Source organism: Epinephelus fuscoguttatus, linkage group LG18 (genome assembly GCF_011397635.1).
Source record: "Epinephelus fuscoguttatus linkage group LG18, E.fuscoguttatus.final_Chr_v1".
Classification (NCBI taxonomy): Eukaryota; Metazoa; Chordata; class Actinopteri; order Perciformes; family Serranidae; genus Epinephelus; species Epinephelus fuscoguttatus.
Window position 1 is genome coordinate 36,305,579 of NC_064769.1, and position 18,168 is coordinate 36,323,746.

The window sequence follows — 18,168 nt, forward strand, 5'->3', positions numbered from 1 at the left end:
CTGTAAAACTAAGACGTCAGTTTTTGGTGTTGAACAAAATTGTCCACTGGTCAATGTTCAGTCTTTTTATTTTTCTTCTGAAAACTGAGTAAAGAAACCAGTAAAGGTCAATGAGCCATGCATGATATCCTTAAAGGGTAACTTTGGTATTTTTCAACCTGAATGTTTTAGCATGTTTAATGGGAACAGCAATTTTGAAAATGGTCCTGAAGCAAGAGCCTTGCAGCTGGTAGCAGCGAAAGTATTTGTTTTTGTCACTGACAGGCTCAGATTATTTTCTTAGTGTCTGACAACATTATGGAAAGGATCCCTACAGAGATAGCCATTTTCTATTAAAGAGTAAGATCCTTTTTGCTTAACCACTAACAGCCTTGAAATCCCCATCATCAAACCCACCAGACTCCATTTAAATAAATTGTAATTTTAGCGTTTTCAGTGCCAGAATATTTTCACATCTAACTGGGTGAATTAATCCTTAAATAAACCCTTAACTGCTCAGTTGAAATACAAGCAAACCAGAGTTAGTGATTATTGGAAACATGGAAACACGAACCAAGAAGAAAAAAGCAGAAGCTGTTGAGCACTGTGAAGTTATGTCCACTAAAGGTGGCTGTTTTTGTCACTGACAGGCTCAGATTATTGTTATAAGTGTCTGACAACATTATGAAAGGATCCCTACAGAGATAGAGCTTTGTATTAAAGAGTAAGATCCTTTTTGTTTAACCAGAAACAGCCCTGAAATCACCATCACCAAACCCACCAGACTCCATTTAAATAAACAGTCATTTTAGTGTGTATAGAGGCAGCATGTTGTCACATCTAACTGGGTGAATTAACAAAGACGTCTATCTCTGTAGGGATCATTTCCATAACGTTGTCAGACACATAGAATAGAACAATCTGAGCCTGTCAGTGACAAGAACAAATACTCTTAGTGGACGAACAATGATGGTGCGAACATGCCCAGAGTGGTTACGTTGCAGCCTGTTTTCCTGCTCACTACTGGAGCAGTTTAAAAATGTGTTGCTCCTATTTGTCACAGAGACACAAAATCATGCACAAAAAGGGTCCGGGTTAGAAAAATACTGACGTTACCCTTTAATCAATCAGACATCTTGGCTGACTCGCTGTACAGAACAGAGTAACGTATGAAAAACCTTCAGTCTGTGTACTTCCTGTGATGTAGTTAGTTGCCGAGGCAGATTACAGCTCTTATTATAACCGCACTAAAAAAAAAAAAAAAAAAAACCCTAAAAAAAAAAAAAAAAGACAGACTCTCCCAGAGATCTGTAGGTTTCTGCACTTCTATATCTCTTTTTGTTTTTCATTAAAGAGAAGTATGATTGTGATCATCTCAACAGGCACTATTTTTTAATTTAACGAGATAACGCGTCGTCACTAAGACTTGTTTCGCAGCCGGGTTATGTCCAATTCAGTCAGTTAATTTCAGTTTGTTGTTAATGTTGGAATGACATGGGCCTTCTATCATCCTTCTGCCTTGTATTATTTTTGTTTTTGTATGTTTTAAAATGTATGTTAATAATTTTTATTGTTGATGGAAAACCTGACACGGCGTGCTTTGCTTTCTTTCCAGTGTGGCCTGAGTGATTCATTCAACTTCCTGTTTGGCCGTACGTTCAAAACTGAAGGGATAGTTCACCCCGAAATCAAAAGCACATATTTTCCTCTTACCTGTAGTGCTGTTCATCAGCCTAGATAGTTTTGGTGTGAGTTGCAGAGTGTTGGAGATATCAGCTGTAGAGATGTCTGCCTTCTCTCAGCTCGTGGTGCTCAAAGTGCCAAAAAAAATACATTTGAAAAACATCAGTGTCTCTTTCCAGAAATCATGACCTGGTTACTCAAGATAATCCACAGACCTTGTTGTGAGCAGTTTCATGTAGGATCTATTTTCTTTCCTCTGAACTACACCCACCAACTGTATCAGTGCACAGGAGGAAGTGTGCATCTACTCATGGACGACAGGCTCCATCATGACAGCACGATATTTAAACATTAATGGCGTCCCTCTCAGCTGAGCTGTAAAATTAGCTAGCTCAGTTGTGCTAAGTGAGTTAACAGTAGATGCACACTTCCTTCTTCCAGAGGTCACACTGCGATGATCACAACTGTCTTCAGACCTTTTTACACTGAGGTCATGCTGCAAGGCCGCAACAAGAAGAACATATACTTTATTCACTCCCAAGGAAAAATTCAATTTGTTTCACGCTCTTGTCATATTCACACGCCTGAAATACACACGTGCACAAACAGGACCTACACATGCATTAAATGGAGGGATGTCAGAGTCAGGGGGCTGCCTTGGACAGGCGCCACGAGCAGTTAGAGGTTCAGTGCCTTGCTCAGGAGGCGAACTGCCGCCTCCCCAGGTACCAGTCCAAGCCCTGTTGGCAGTGCTTACCGTTCCTGTCATATGGCAGCTGATCTCGTCCTCTGCTTTGAGGATAAGGAGCTCCCAAAACTCATTGTTTCCCAATTTGCGAACATTTTCTGCTGCTTTTCTTCTTCATTGAGTTAGCTGCTAACAGCTACTTTTTAAATCTCACATGGTGGGTCTCACACCTAAAGGGAAATTTCAGTTTATTTCAACCTGTCTCCTATCGTCCTAAATTTGTTTCAAGTGACTAGTGACATAAAAATAATAGTTAGCATGTTAGCCGTTAGCCTAGATACAGCCGGGGCGCATAGTAGCGTCAGACCTGTTAAAACGTAAGTGAAGGGGCAACCTTCAAGTGCAAAGTTAGTCCACTAAACAAGCTTTTTTTCCACAAAGACCGCCTCATATCGTTAGGATAAATGTCAGAGAACATATAGAAAACGACATGTAAACGTGTTGTCTTACCTTACCGGTGTGCTGCCATGTTTGTTTACCATCTAGCTCTGCTTTCCAAAGCGCGGCCGAAATATCGCAAGAACAAGCAGCGATCTCATACCGTGCCTGAAATCTCGCGAGAACAAGCAGCAACAGGCAGAACGGGACAGTAGCCTGAAAAGTTCATTCATTTATTTTATGAAAGATTTATAGAATAATGGCTGACTTTTTGCCAGACTTCGACTTTGTGGAGGAGGAATTTGATTTTGCAGAGTTTGATGGCCGCCCTTATTTATTTGAGCCAGAATACACTGACGAAGAGCTTCGTGAAATTGAAGAACGGAGGAGGAGAGAGAGAGAGGCGCAACAGGTATAGGACGTAAAGCTCTGGAGATTGGTGGTCTACCTGTGAATGCTGTGCCCCAGTGCCCACAGAAGAGGAATGCCTCTGTTGCAAGGAATGGGACCGGTTGCAGCCTTATTTTCAAGGTCTGGATGTGACCGAGGACGAGACACCTCCACCTGGAGTAGTATCCAGCTGGGCTTTATCTAGAGCTCCCGAGATATATTTCGGAAAGCAGAGCTAGATGGTAAACAAACATGGCAGCACAGCGGTAAGGTAAGACAACACGTTTACATGTTGTTTTCTATATGTTCTCTGACATTTATCCTAACGATATGAGGCGGTCTTTGTGGAAAAAAAGCTTGTTTAGTGGACTAACTTTGCACTTGAAGGTTGCCCGTTCACTTAAGTTTTAACAGGTCTGACACTACTATGCGCCCCGGCTGTATCTAGGCTAACGGCTAACATGCTAACTATTATTTTTATGTCACTAGTCACTTGAAACAAATTTAGGACGATAGGAGACAGGTTGAAATAAACTGAAATTTCCCTTTAACACGTCATCAAAACATCACACCCATGCTGCCCATGGTCCCGTCCTAACGGCAGCCACTGTTACTGCTTACCCTGGAAATCCAGAGTTCTCGCGAGAGCACAATTTGAATTTGCTCAGCGAGTCACTCTGGCAATCAGTAATGATGCTCGTTACCCATGCCGTTGGAGCCGAGCTGCACCAATCACATCGGTGTATCTGATATAGGCGGGCCAGAGGCGAGCTAAACAGATGACGACAGCGCTGCGACGACGAAGTCCAGAATCAGTCAGTAAACATTGCAAGATGGCTACGGATGAACACCAGTTGTTTGAAACGGCTTTGGCCGCTACAATGAACGAGTTAGACTTGGCTTTTTCTCTAAAAGAGGAACAGAAGACGGCGCTCGAGTCTTTCCTTTGCAAGAAGGACGTTTTTGCTGTTTTGCCGACCGGATACGGCAAGAGTCTAATCTACCAGTTAGCTCTGCTGGTAGCTAAGCTCTGATTGGTCATAGTGTTATCCAATTGCGTGCAGTGGTATTTTCAAATGCATGCTTGGTGCCGCCCCTCGAGTTGGGCCACTTTCATTACTCATAGCCAGACCCTAAATCTTTCTAGATTTGGGTCTGGATTTCCAGGCTAGTTACTGCCTCCAATGTGGGCGTAAAGGTGAAACAACGCCGTCGCCCCATTCAGAGATTGTACCTTTAATACAGAACAGCGAGGTGGCATGACAGCATTAAATTCCCACCTTGAAGAGGCAGTGTAAAAGAGGCTTCAGACACCACAAACCTAACCACCTCCAGGAAGACTGTCGGCTGTAGTTTATTTGGCCTGGCATAATGGAAAATTATAGTAACTTCACTCTTTAAAACACCTAAACACAAAATCTGAACTAGACATTAGTTTAAAAAACAAAGAAGTAAAAAAAGTAGCTGCTTCTTCATGCTAACAGATGGTAGTTATATGTGTCCATGTATTTATTTGCAGTACTCAAGTTATCGTTAAAGTCATCTACATGTACATAAATTCTGACATGAACACAAGCTGGATGTTTTTCAGTTAAAAACACTTTTCTTGCATCACCTCAAACATTTGTTGTCTTTGTTTATCTCCCTTTTTATAGTATGAGCCAGCATAAACTCTTCTGCTGCAACTCTACAAATAACATTACTTAAAATAACCTGACATTAACGTGACCTACCCTTAAGCTGAAAGGAGGAGAGTACATTATTTTTCAAAACCAGCTTTAAAAAACCTGCTCATTTTCTTATTGGATAAAAAAATAGAGAGACAGAAATGTAAAATTAAATCTATTTTAATGTCACAACACACTTTTAAGCGGTGACTGGCCTGGTGTGTGAGAGCAGAACTTCTGTCTCATTCTTCACTCAGCCACTTCCTTCCACTTTCCCTGAGCACAATGAAGTGTGACGCCCTGAACGCTTCTGACAAGCTTTATTCTTCCTCATTTGTGTGATTCATACGGTCTCGCCCCGCTCTGTTTCCATCTGAATAACTTTCCATCTAAATTTAACACAGATTTTAACCACAATTTAGAAATTAATGTGTGTTTCCGTCCACTACTGCTATGCAAATATAGGACTTGGGTGCTTTGAGAAACAGCTGGTGCCAAACCATACCAAACAATGATGGAAAGAAGGGACTTTTCCCTCACATTTTAACACAACGAGCTCTTACCCCTGCCTTTGAGTGTGGCCTTTTAGTACAGGTACAAAATACTTTAACACTCATGACGTTTGTAATTCATGTCTTTCAAACTATTTGAAACATTGACGCCTTGAAGACTGCTGTCAGTGTTGCACATGAACATGCTAAAAGTGCACTTCCATCAAAGGAAGTCCGATCCAACATGGGGCCTCTGACCTGTCGAAGTATGGACACATGACCTCAGGGGTGTCCTGTGGTGTCTGGCACCAGGGGCCTGTGTCACGAAGCGAGATCAACCTTTCCTGGTTACCCAGACCTATCCTGGGTTGACTAACCCTAACAATGGCAATCAGGATAATCGGTATCATGACGCTGGATATCAACTCGGTAACTCAGCCCAGGGTTCCTTTATCAAGAGCCGTGAACGCGCACGCAGCGGACCAATCACAATCATGAGAGAAGCGCAGCGTCACTGAGCGTCCTCACAGAGCGCCGTATGTGAGGGGAAAAACAGTATTTCTCGTGAGGATCAGAGATTAACTCTACTAAAATATGAGGAAGGACAAAAGCAACATTACAGAAAAGGCCAACACCGTGGCAGCTGCAGGAGGAGGAAACATGCGTGGCAACGCATAACGGGATGAATAATGTTTAGTTTTAGTTTAGATTAGTTTATTTGCACATAATGTTAAAAACAGACAGTATAAAATTTACAAGATTAAAAAAAGAAAAGTGCCGGAGAGGTTAGAAGCCACTGAAAGCTTATCAAAGAAATTCCCCTGTCAAAACATCAATGAAATCACATAATAGAGAAGAAAAGAAACGGGTGAGGAAAGAAGAAATAGAGGAGGAGAGAGGGAAAAATCAAGACAAAACAAGGCAGCAAATCAAATGATGTGTAGGTTAAATGACTCATCACTGGTTCAAGTAGGTACAGTACCTGTACCTGTACATCTGACACTGATCACACCCTTGAATCCCATGAAATCAATGCTGCGCAGATGAATTGCGTGTATTACAATTATCGTCTAACATCATTGCGTCTGATAAACTGGTCTTCTTTGTCATAACGTTATATATGCTACAATAAAGCTTAAAGCTGACGCCACAATTAAATCATATCAACACCAAACTGATAGTCTGAATAAAATCATCCTGATATTGAGCTGTGTTAGAAATTAACAGCTGTGCAGAAATATACCTAGTGTCCCTCTTTAAAAAACAAAAGGAAAATCCTCAAACACCATGAAGTGTAGACATGATAGGCTACTTTCCACATTTCCAGCAGCAAAGCTGTCAGTTAGGCCCATTATCTTTAACAGGGATCATTTCCTCCAACAAAACAAAATGTTGGCACTAATTAATGGTGCTATTAAGTGTCCGCTAATGATCAGTTTCTTTCTTATGAAGGGGTGGGATGAAAGTTCCACTTCTTTCCACTCCTTTTTGAACAGTCTTTTCATTGTCTGTTGTTGTTGCTTTCTTTTCTTTTTTAATGTTCAAAATAAACTTTCATATCAAAATCAATCAAATGAATTAAACTTCCCGTCATGACTGGGCTGCATTTCTGTCAGCGGAGTCATTTTTTTACCAACAGCTGATTGGCCAGTGGGTGGTGCTTTTTATCGGATCAGATTCAACCCTGAACTTACCCTGCTCCGGAGCAGGATAGTCGATAGTCAGTCACCATGGTGATCTACCCCGATAAGAACTGAACCGGCTTTGTGAGACCGAAAACCCAGGGTTAACCCTGAAGTTACCTCGCTGAGACATTAATCCTGCTTCGTGATACAGGCCCCAGGGCGGTGGATCCTTTGAGTCCTGTGTGTTGTTAGGTGGGGTACTGGTGTTGTGTTGAAGTCTGTTTCTCCGTCGATATGTGTTTCCTCCTACCTTAACCTTGTCCTAACCCTAACCACCTAGGGGAACAGGAGTGCTACGCATTAACCTTTTAAAACCTGGAGCAACATCACTTTTCTTGTGCTGCTTTCAGACACCATTTGCAAATATTTAAACCTTTGAACCCTGAGCTGATTGGAGCGATTTCTTGAAAAACATGAGAAAAAAGGCAACGAGCAATTTAGTAAGAAATGTCCCACAAATTGCAAAAAAACCCCAAAAACATAATTAAAAATAATAATAATAATAATAATTTTAATTGTACTTTTTAATTTTCTCCTTCTACTTATTTCTTCTTTCCCTCATTCATGAACAGCTTTCAAAGCTTTCGATTTACTGGTCCATCTCCATCCCAACCCTCACCTATGGTCATGAGCTCTGTAGTGACTGAAAGAATGAGATCATGGATACAAGCGGGCAAAATGAGTTTCCTCTGTAGGGTGTCTGGGCTCAGCCCTAGAGATAGGGTGAGGGGCTCGGACATCCAGAGGGAGCTCGGAGTAGAGCCGCTGCTCCCTCTTGTCAAAGGGGTCAGTTGGGGTGGTTCATAGTGTCGTTCGCGAACGAATCGTTCCAAAGAACTAATCTGTTGAGTGAACGTACTGAACTGAATCACTTCTGGAACTGATTCGTCCATTTCTCAGTTCAGTTGAGTTCAGCAGCGAGCGTGCAGGCAGGGGGTGGAACTGCCGATTCGGTCCGTGCGGACGATGAATCACTCGCAAGTTGCGAGTCAGCCAGGGTGCAGGGAGGGACTGCCTACCACGTGATGAATCACTCGGTGAAGGACGTATCCCAGATCCCTGAGTGATTCAAATCATTTCTTCTCAGCGATACACTTTCATAGGGACTGTTTTCTCCAAGCTAATGGCTAATGTAGCCAGGAGTCAAGCCACATGAACACAATCACACACCTCCTCATTGTTTTAACAGACTTAATCTCCAGATAAACAAACTTAAAATGTTAGGCTGGCCAGTAATGAGACTCACCAGTGCAGGGCAGACGCAGCAGCAGCAATGGAGACAGAGTGAGTCGGACTACGCAGTACACACTCAGGGCTCCTCCCGCCAAGCACTGAACGATTCCGTGAACGAATCTTTTGAACGAATCTTTTTAATAAACTGATTCTAGTGATTCAGTGACATCTAAAGAACTGCTTTGCCCTTCACTAGTAGTTCGGGCATCTGATCAGGATCCTCCTGGGCGCCTCCTGTTAGAGGTGTTCCAGGCATGTCCCACTGGTAGGAGGCCCCGGGGCAGACCCAGAACACACTGGAGGGATTATATATCTCATCTGGCCTGGGAACACCTCAGGGTCCCCCAGGAGGAGCTGGAAAGCGTTGCTGGAGAGAGGGACGTCTGGAGTGCTTTCCTTGGCCTGCTGCCCCAACGAAGGCCAGTGGATTTCTTCTTCTGTTCATTGCCTTCTTTCCATGTTTAGTTCAAGCCACTTTGTTCAGGATTCAAAGGGTTAATGTTGTGGCTGATCAGTGTAGATGAAGACTCAGGCTCAGCTGCATGTCCAAATCAGTTGCTTGGCTATGACTGTACAGCCACCATTCGGAGGAAGAGTTTAGCAAACGGAAACAAACTTACTCCAAACATATTTTAAAATGTATTTATTAGAAAAACTACTTTGCTGTGTCCATACCATAGACTGTATGCATGTGTAATTACAGTATGAGTTTAATGCCGCCTCAACACCAGAATGACAACAAAAAGACCAGTGAAATGTGAACCAATAAATAATATTTAGTAAGTTATTCAGATGCGGTAAACAGTCGAGGGGTCACCTGAACGTATGAAGAAACAGAGCAGGAACCACCGTAACACTCCCTGCGTGAGAAACATCTGCCGTTGCACAACGTACAGACACTCGCAGCTGTCGCTTTGGCTTCCATTGACACAGTAAGACAGACAAATGTGCACGGCTCTTTTTGCTTCTGCTTTTCGTCCTGATAGAAACGCTTCAACCTCAGATCAGATCAGAAGAGAGAAGTGTTTAAAGTTTATCAGTGTCTCCAGTTTGCGCTTCTCTTTGTGTTTTTTGTACATTTGACACGTTCTTCTGGTCAGCAAAGGAACCTGCTGTTTGTCGTCTTCCCCAGAGTCAGAAGAAAAGATGGATATCAGTTCCATCTCTTCACCACTTCCTTCTCGTATCGTAGCTCATCACCAACGGTCTCTTTTTTACATTTGAACAAACAAGATATGAACATGTAAACCAGACAGCTTCGGATATTCTTAGAGCTGGGTTGTTCGCCCTGCTCCTGTGCTGCGTCTCTAATCAGATGCTTCAGAGTGCATTTAAGAAGTACGGCAAAATGCAGTGCGATATGACTACCAGGATGGTGCACTTATAACAGTCAGAAAAAGTTCACTGTGGAACGTTAGATACTTCTCACCCTAAATGGTTGCCGTGTTGCCTACGTAGCCGAAAGAGAGGATCACAAACACATTTTAAACTTAACAAATGCTGGGCGAAAACCGAAGCTTTGTACAGTTGTTCAGGTGTATTTTTTACTACCACTATACTGTCGTCAGCGAGAAGCCATCAGTCTGTTTATTGGGTTAATTCTGTAATAGTTTAGTACCGCGAACGATAATGCAAATGCTAAGGGAAACTTGCTAACAGTGGCACGTTACAGTCCTTTCAGGATTTTGCAGGTTGTTTTTGGGAATGCCTGATTACATGACATCCATCCATCCATTTTCTGTCGACTCTGTTGTTGAACCTGTTAGTAACCGTTGCATAACAGTAGCTTCGTGATGCTAACAGTTAGCCCTGTCACAGGGCGTGTAGCCCTTTTTATACTGCCCGTTCAGGACAGGGATATCATGCCGCCTGACTGTTCTGAATAGAAGGTATAATCATGGAAAAGGGGGAACGAGTGTTTTTTTTTGTTGTTTTTTTGTGTTCTGGCCTGAACGACCAGATCATGGGTGGCACGGGTGTGACATTTTGATGAGGTGTTAAGCGTGTGACCCACTGCAGGAGATTTTCAAAGTAGCTGATAGCAGTTAGCGGCTAACTCAAATAAGAAGAACAGTGGCCGAAAATGTATGCAAATTGTGAAAACAACAGTTTTGGGAGCTCCTTACCCTCCGAGCTGATGATGATGATGTTACTGAAACGTTATTGCCATTGTTGTTTAAAAAGTGCTGCTGACACGTATGATTTATGTCACACTAGAAGCCCACACAGTTGTCTTACATGTAACGCCTCCAGCAAAGCTGTGATGACGTGTATCATCACATAATTGAGTGTAACTATGCCGCTGTCGTTTGGTTGTGTGTAAAAATGCAGAGGAGGCGTAAAGAGGGGACTTTGTAGCGGCTCTATAGCGCCATCTCTGTGTAGAAAGAGCTTGTGACTCTGTCCCAACAGTCACATGACCTGTTAAAGTGAATCGGTTCGCAGCACGCATCTCTACGATGTTGCCTTGTTTGTTCTGAGACAACACTACCCTGGCAAACTTTAAGAAGTGGCTCAGTAAGTACAAAGTGTGCGTAGTATACTACATGTAAATGTACTGACGAAGTATCTGCTTTGAGATACAGCACTCGTCTTGTTCTAAGCTACGCTAAATAACTCCTGAATACTGATATGCGTCTCATCTGACTCTGGGGAAGAAAAGATTTAACAACTGTTCTTGTAAAATACTCTCTGGCTCTGGTTTATTCATCTGAAAAACAAATAATGTTAACACTCTTCACTATTCGTACACTTCAGACTGATAGCAGACTCATACAGAGTGAGCAGGTGGCGGTCCGATGCCTTGCCCAAGGACACTTCGACAGAACTATTGGCTCTTGCAGGAGCCAAACTGTTAGCCTTCTGGTCTCAGTTATCCAACAGAAAATCATTCACAAAAATTCAGGCACCAAAGCTCATTCATCCAGCAGGAGAGACAAAAAGAAAAGCTCGGGGAAAATTACAGAAAAAAAAATAATTAAATTTAGATTTTGGTTTTGGGGGCAAAAATAGCACAATGTAAAAAACTACTCAAAAATCTGAAGCCCACAGCAGCTCACAGTTTTTCCTCGTATTCGCCCCCCGCCTGAGGCCTGATCACTATGAAAATATCTCTCACTGTATAAACAGGCATAGTTAATCTTTCTGTACAGGTCTTTCTCCACACAGCGCGGTGTGTGTGTTGTCCATGTATGTTGGCACTGAGGCAGGTGTGTATGTTACAGGCGCAGCTCCAGGACGTCAGTCGTCGATGAACGTAAGCCGGCCCGGCCCCTCGTTCTTCATCCAGCGGCGGTACCTTTTCATCCTCGGGTCAGTCGCCATCTTCACCTTCATCTCCTCCTCCTGCTCCTTTCTATGCACCTGAAAGACGCAGATCAGGGACGGTTAGACTCGCAAACTGCTGAGGCTGGATGAATCTTTAAGATCACTTCTTAAGATGAAAACACACTGCCGCCGCCATGGTGCCACGGCCGAGTGCCACCCCAACAAAAACAGGACGTGTCGCGCTGCAGCTCATTGAGTTACTACTTTTACTGAGCGATCTGTACCTCTTCTCCCTCTGCATTAGCTTAAAATCATGTGTGGACAGCCGCTAATTAAAACTGATTTCTCACCCGAAGAGCCAATCTCCAGAGTGTGACTTGCCACACAATATCTTTTTTCGGCGATTGTCTTTACAATGACCGTATTGTCGTTGTTTAGCTTAGGATATTTATCAACCTCAACAACAAGTCTCTCCTCATCCATTCTTTGTCACATACAAGACACAGCAACAGAAACAGAGTTCTCTTTATGCATCAATGGTGAGGAGAGGAGTCGAGCTGCCACAGGAGCAGTTCAATTTGTCATGATCTGGCTCTAATAAAACCCCACTTCAAAAAATCCGAACTCTCCCTTTAATAGCGCACATGGTCGATTTAGTACAATGCACAATTCTACAGAGAATTTTAAGAGACAAACCTCGAAGTTTTCTTTGATCCACAGCTGTTTTTCCATGAATGTCTGTTTGGTGTTTTCATCCAGACTGTCGAACTGAGACTGAGACATCTTCATGTATCTCCTGAGAGTGAAAACACACAGTCTGATGTGAGATAGAGCCGAGACGTCTAGATTCATCTCATTCTTTGAGATAATAAAACAATATACTATATCTTAACCGACCTGATGATGTAGAGCTTCTCCTCATCTCCGTACTCCTCCCTGCAGATGGTGAAGCGGTAAATCCAGGAGACGTACCAGGTCACGTAGTTGGTCAGGTAGTAGGGGAAGAGGACGATCTGACACAGCAGGATGTCCGACAGGTTAGGCTTCTGGTAGCCTCCTTTGATGTCGATCTTGTTTTTGATGATGTCGCGGATCACTTCTTCCTCCTGCTCCCGGATCTCCTCCTTGGAGCGGCGGTTCTTGCCCTTCTCCTTGGTGCGGTTGAGGAGCCCCTGCTGCTTGGCGATCTCCGTGGCCTGGATTCGGTACTTGGGGACCGTCACCAGGTAGTTGATGGCCTCGTTGTAGCTGCTGTGCCAACTGTAGTACTGGAGGGGAGACAGGGAGGGAACGGGTGAGTGCTGATGGGGGTTTCACATACATCTCCACTTCCTCCCACTGTACAAAACTGAGGCCGGAGCACAGGAGCTGCTGGTCTGCCTCGATCTGTTAGTGTGTGTTATGTTCCAACGTGTTTATTCATTTGCTTGCCTTTCATTTGTAGTGTAATACACTTTCTGTCCACTGGGTGGCGTTTACCTACAATGGGACTGCAGGTTAACAGGAAGTGTGATTGCAGTCAGGTGTGTTGCCTGCCAGGGAGAAGTGTGCATGCATGCATTCATCATATCACGGGGTGAGTAATTAATATACCAGTGTTCATTTGGGGGTGAGGTACTCCTTGAAAAAGGACAATAACGTTTTTATCACTTGTTTAGTGTTGTTTTAGGTCTGCACATGAGATCTGATGACAACAAACACTGTATAATATCACCACATTGATTTTTAGGTAACATCTTAAACTGATAAAAAGGTTTGTCGGGGATAAAGAGTCAGAGATTCAAGGTCTCAGTCTTGTCAGTCATACCTGAAAGATGGAGATGGCACAGATGGTGACCAGGATGACGACCCTGACGTCCACTTTGGGTGTGAGCTGTCGGCGGTAGTAGGCGTAGTAGTGCTGGTAGTACTCCTCAGGGTGGTCCAGCATGTAGTCGTAGTCCCGCCGAGTGTCCTCATCCTGCACACACAGACAGCGAGACATCATTTCTGAACGTCAGGTCCTCACAGTGTTTTTTACTAGTGGCTGAACAGTCTAACACTGTTTGGATAAAGAGTAAGATCCTTTTTGTTTAACCAGAAACAGCCCTGAAATCACCGTCACCAAACCCACCAGACTCCATTTAAATAAACATTTATTTTAGTGTGTATAGAGGCAGCATGTTGTCACATCTAACTGGTGAATTAAGGGTTAATTTCAACCCAACGAGAGCTGGTGATTGTTGGAACAGTGGAAAGACGAACAAATGCGGTTTCTGTAAGTTTAATTTTGTTTCTGTCGACTTTGAATGAAGTGTGTTTCATGATATTAAAATTCATGTGTATTTAAATGGAGTCTGGTGTGTTTGGTGATGTTGGTATCGGGGCTGTTTCTGGTTAAACAAAAAGGATCTTACTCTTTAACACAAAGCTCTATCTCTGTAGGGATCCTTTCATAATATTATCAGACACTTAGAATAACAATCTGAGCCTGTCAGTGGTGAAAAAAAAAAACAATTTTAGTGGATGTAAACTGACGACATGAACATACACGGAGTGGTTAAATTACAGCCTGATCGGTTTATCTGACGTACAGAAAGTCACACAGACTCTCCAGCATGAGGGCAAATGTTTGATTTTCACCCCCGGCGTAAGAGCATAGGACATTTTGTGGACGTACCCCGAAAACAGACTGTACCGATTCAGCTGGTTGCAATCTGCAGCCTCACCACTAGATGTCACTAGTTCACCTCGCGCTCCTTCAAGTCTTACTGTCTTTTCTGGTGTCTCCTCTCACTTGGGATGTTTCTGTTAATACCTGCAGGCGTTCTTCATCTCTCTGAGATACACACTGTTTACTCTTTTCTCAGTTTTCCCGTACAAATATTTAACTTCCTGTGGAGCCACAGGGAAGCTACTCTGTCTATGTGACACGTCCCCACTGGACACAGAAACTAAACCAAACATTAGAACATCTGCATTCACATCAGTACTGATGAATATTAAAGTTATTCAGGGAACGTCACCTCAGAGTCAAACCACAGAGAACTGTGTGACAAGAGAGGGTCGTCTTAGTAGGATGTGTATCAACTGAAGTTCACGGTAACACAGTATGACGAATATTATTCATGATGTATTCATGGTGTTACCTTAAGCAACACCAGTGACGTTGTGGATAGTTTGATATGTTATAGGACATAACGACAGTATGAATCCCTTCAGGAATACCTGATAGAACTATTTCATGAAGGAGAAAAAGAACAGTATCTTACTGTTACTATTGGGCAACACTTCATGAATATTATTACAAGAGTACTGCAGAGATACCACAGTGTGCCGCTCCTCCCAATATCTTTGAGAATGTTTCAGCCAGTCTCATCAGGCAGCTGGCTGACATGGGAGGGTCGTTACCTTGATCAGGCTCACCTGGGCTTCCAAGCTATAAAAGCTGCCTAATCTGTTCACTTGGTCTCTCCCTTCCTTTCAGCTGACATCCACTGAGCATCTTTGGTTTTGGTTTGCACCTTCAACACCTCCACAGAACATCTGACACTCACCCATGCATGGCTTTCATGACTGACTTTGCTGATCTACACACTCCATTGATTATTAAGTTAATTTTAGTTTAATAAACTTGGCTTGTTTTAAGTAAATCTTTTGTGTGGACTCCCTAATTGTCACATACTACTGAGCCAGTTTGTGACAACAGTCGGTAAATAGAAAAACTATAGCGCTATTTGGACGGGATTAGTTTAATGTGAAGACGTGGAGTAAAGTAATTATTATAATTATTACCAGGGATTTTAGTCCCGTCCGAACGCGCCATGTCTGTAATTATTACGGATAATGTTAGTAAAAATTACGGCGACTTTTACCTTCTGTAAAACGGTCTGGAGAAAATACCTCAGGTAATATTAATCCCATGCGAACGCGATCCTCTGTAAAATGTATGGAAATATTTCGTCATGTCCTGTTTACAACCATTTCTCCGCATTTACAACTAGTTTTCCGCATTTTTTCGATGATGGAGGCGCTTCAAGAAGCATTCGATGTTGTCGGCAGTCATGATAGTGGACATTCTTCTAAAGGCCCTGACACACCAAGCCAACGGTCGGCCGTCGACCAAAGTCGGGCCGTCAGCGAGCATCTGTCTGCCTAGTTTTTGTGGTGTGTCCCGCACCATCGGCCCTTTGGTGTTGGCCGATTGAGCATGTTGACTCGGCGGCGGAGCTTGTCGGTGAGAGAGATCACTCTGAGATCACTCTGACTCTGTAATAGCCAGTGGAGGTGCTGCGGAGTTCGGCTACATAGATAGGTAACACCTTGGCTGACAGGATGTACCACTCTGTCACTCCACTCTCTCACGCAGGCGCAGAACGTACGTGCCACTTGGCCGTCGGATGTAGTCCGTGTAGTGTGTTCAAATGCAACTGACACAGGGCGACGTAGATGACGCAACAGTTGGCCTTCGTCGCCGCAAGTTCTTTGATGTCGGTTTGGTGTGTCCGCACCTTAATGATCGCATAGCCTGGGCGCAAACTGAGTTACCAGTCCCATCTCTGGTAGAATTACAGAGATGTCTTGTTCCGTGTGAATCGGACATTTATATTACAGACATCCTGTGGTAAACTGACATTAGTCCACATCCCTATGTAAAACTAATCCCATCTGAATAGTACTTATGAGAACATTATAGTAGGTGATGTTAAAGGTTGCATATAATGCTCATTTTCAGGTTCATATTTATGTTTTGGGTTTCTATTTGAACATGATTACATGTGTTAATGTTTGAAGAAAACAATTTACTTCCCTCAACCTGTCTGCCTGAATGTGCCTGTACTCACGCCCTATTTGAAATGCTCAGTTTAGGCGCCTGTCTCTTTAAGAACCCCTCCTAAAAAAGCACAGTCTGCTCTGATTGGTCAGCGTTTCCAGGTCTTACATATCTCATATCTGCACTACAGCCAGGGGAGTGACTGTGACGACACTGTAGCGGCAGTTTCTACCTTTATATTGTATAGTTGTGACATCACAACTTCACAGAAGTCCTGACAGCTCGCTGAAAGACAGTTTCTGGATACGGACTGTGCACATGTCTCTGTGGACTGAGCGTTTGGATACTTACACAGTATTTGTATACAACTATACCTGCTTTATAGTTATTAAAAAAAGATATTGGAAATCTAACTTTAAGGGACATGGAAATCTAATTTATAGGAACATCACCGGGATACCTGTCTCTTCAGGAGACACTTAGCATAACAAGCACTATGAATCGCATTAGTTTGGTCTTTGACAGGACGTGCCCTCCAGAATTTGTTATTTTGGAAAAACCAAAGTTCATGTTGTTCCAACAAAGGTAAAAAGGAGGCACGCTCAAAGATCTTAAGGACAAAATTGACTTATCTCAATTTCACAAATTTATTCTGGTCATGTCAAACAAGCACGCTCACGGTTTGATCTATGTTGTCTGTAACTCATGTCGCTGCCTGTCTCGGCCAGGACGTTTTTACTCTCAAGAGGTTTTCATGGTTTAATAAAAGGTTAAATAAAAAAACAAATCCGACTTTAAAATAGCAACATTCCATCAAAATCACTTTATTCTGCGTCTGGTTTAAAACGCAGCCAAAAATCTAACTTTTAACTTTCAACCGTTAAAGTTAAGTTTTAAAAAACCCACTAACTCATTTAAGGTGTCTGGAGGGTCATGCAGTTTCCACCAGTCACTCAGGAAGGCTCAAAGAGAAATATTTGCAGCTCCAGGGAGGGTTTAAATAGAAGAGGAGAAGAAGTCACACCTCAACCCCTCCTCATCCTCCTCCTCCTCCTCATCCTCCTCCTCCTCCTCTGATGAGTTAACAACAGTCCCTTTAACATACAGCTACACATCAGACACACACTGTCAGTGGTGTCAAATGGTCTGTGCCTTCATTAATATTATAGGACACCACTGAAGATACTGTGACATACTAAGAGCTGTACAGTAGGAGCGATATGGGCACCACAGAAGAAGAGTCCCACAGAAGTTTTACACATTAAAGTGGACTATAGTTTGATACTGGACTCATGAGGCAACATCTTATTAAATAAATGAATAAATAAAGTTTAAAGTTAATTATTAGGAATATAGGATCCTATCAGAGGGACCCAACAGTGTCAGCTGTGATAATAATGAACCCCTCACACACACTCAGAGACTTGGACCAACCTTTAACGTCTCGTACGCGGTGGCGACCAACAGGAACTTCTTCTGTGCGGACTCCATGGTCTCTCCCTCCATGCCGGGCTCTCCCACCCTGAACCGGTCCGGATGGTACCGGCGGGCCAGCTGCCGGTAAGCCCGGGCGATGTCAGCCTTGGCGGCCTCCCTGGTGACGCCGAGCACATCGTAGCAGACCTCGGTGCCGCAGTAGAGGCCCTCCACCAGCGCGGTGACCGCCGGGAGGGACGACACGGAGAACAGGAGCACCGCGAGCCGCCACCAAGGCCTCGCCGTCCGCGGACAGCCAGCTAACCCTCCTCCGCCTCCGCCACCGCCGCGGCACCGCTCCGTGGGCGCAGCCATCTCTGACTACCTGCTGCTGCTGCTGAACCCAGGCTGCTCTGTCGCGCGGTGCTGACGTCATCAGGGGGCGCCGGGACAAAATGATGACGATGCATCGAAGATC

The 18,168-nt window shown here is 43.6% G+C and overlaps 1 protein-coding gene across 1 annotated transcript; it reads right to left on the reverse strand.

Annotated features, from left to right (window-relative positions):
- Positions 1-8,882: 8,882 nt before the first annotated feature.
- Positions 8,883-18,114, reverse strand: dnajc25 (DnaJ (Hsp40) homolog, subfamily C, member 25). Its single transcript, XM_049560084.1, has 5 exons — positions 17,709-18,114; positions 13,329-13,481; positions 12,419-12,789; positions 12,218-12,317; positions 8,883-11,617 (listed from the first exon to the last, which is right to left on the reverse strand). The coding sequence occupies exons 1-5, from the start codon at positions 18,063-18,065 to the stop codon at positions 11,495-11,497; spliced, it is 1,104 nt and encodes a 367-aa protein (XP_049416041.1). The 5' UTR covers positions 18,066-18,114; the 3' UTR covers positions 8,883-11,494.
- Between the last annotated feature and the right edge of the window lie 54 nt (positions 18,115-18,168).

Coding starts and splice junctions, on each gene's coding strand:
- dnajc25 (XM_049560084.1), bottom strand. CDS start 18,065: ATGGCTGCGCCCACGGAGCGGTGCCGCGGCGGTGGCGGAGGCGGAGGA. Junction 12,790..13,328: donor GTGCCATCTCCATCTTTCAG/GTATGACTGACA, acceptor TCTCCCCTCCAG/TACTACAGTTGGCACAGCAG. Junction 12,318..12,418: donor GAGAAGCTCTACATCATCAG/GTCGGTTAAGAT, acceptor TTTCACTCTCAG/GAGATACATGAAGATGTCTC.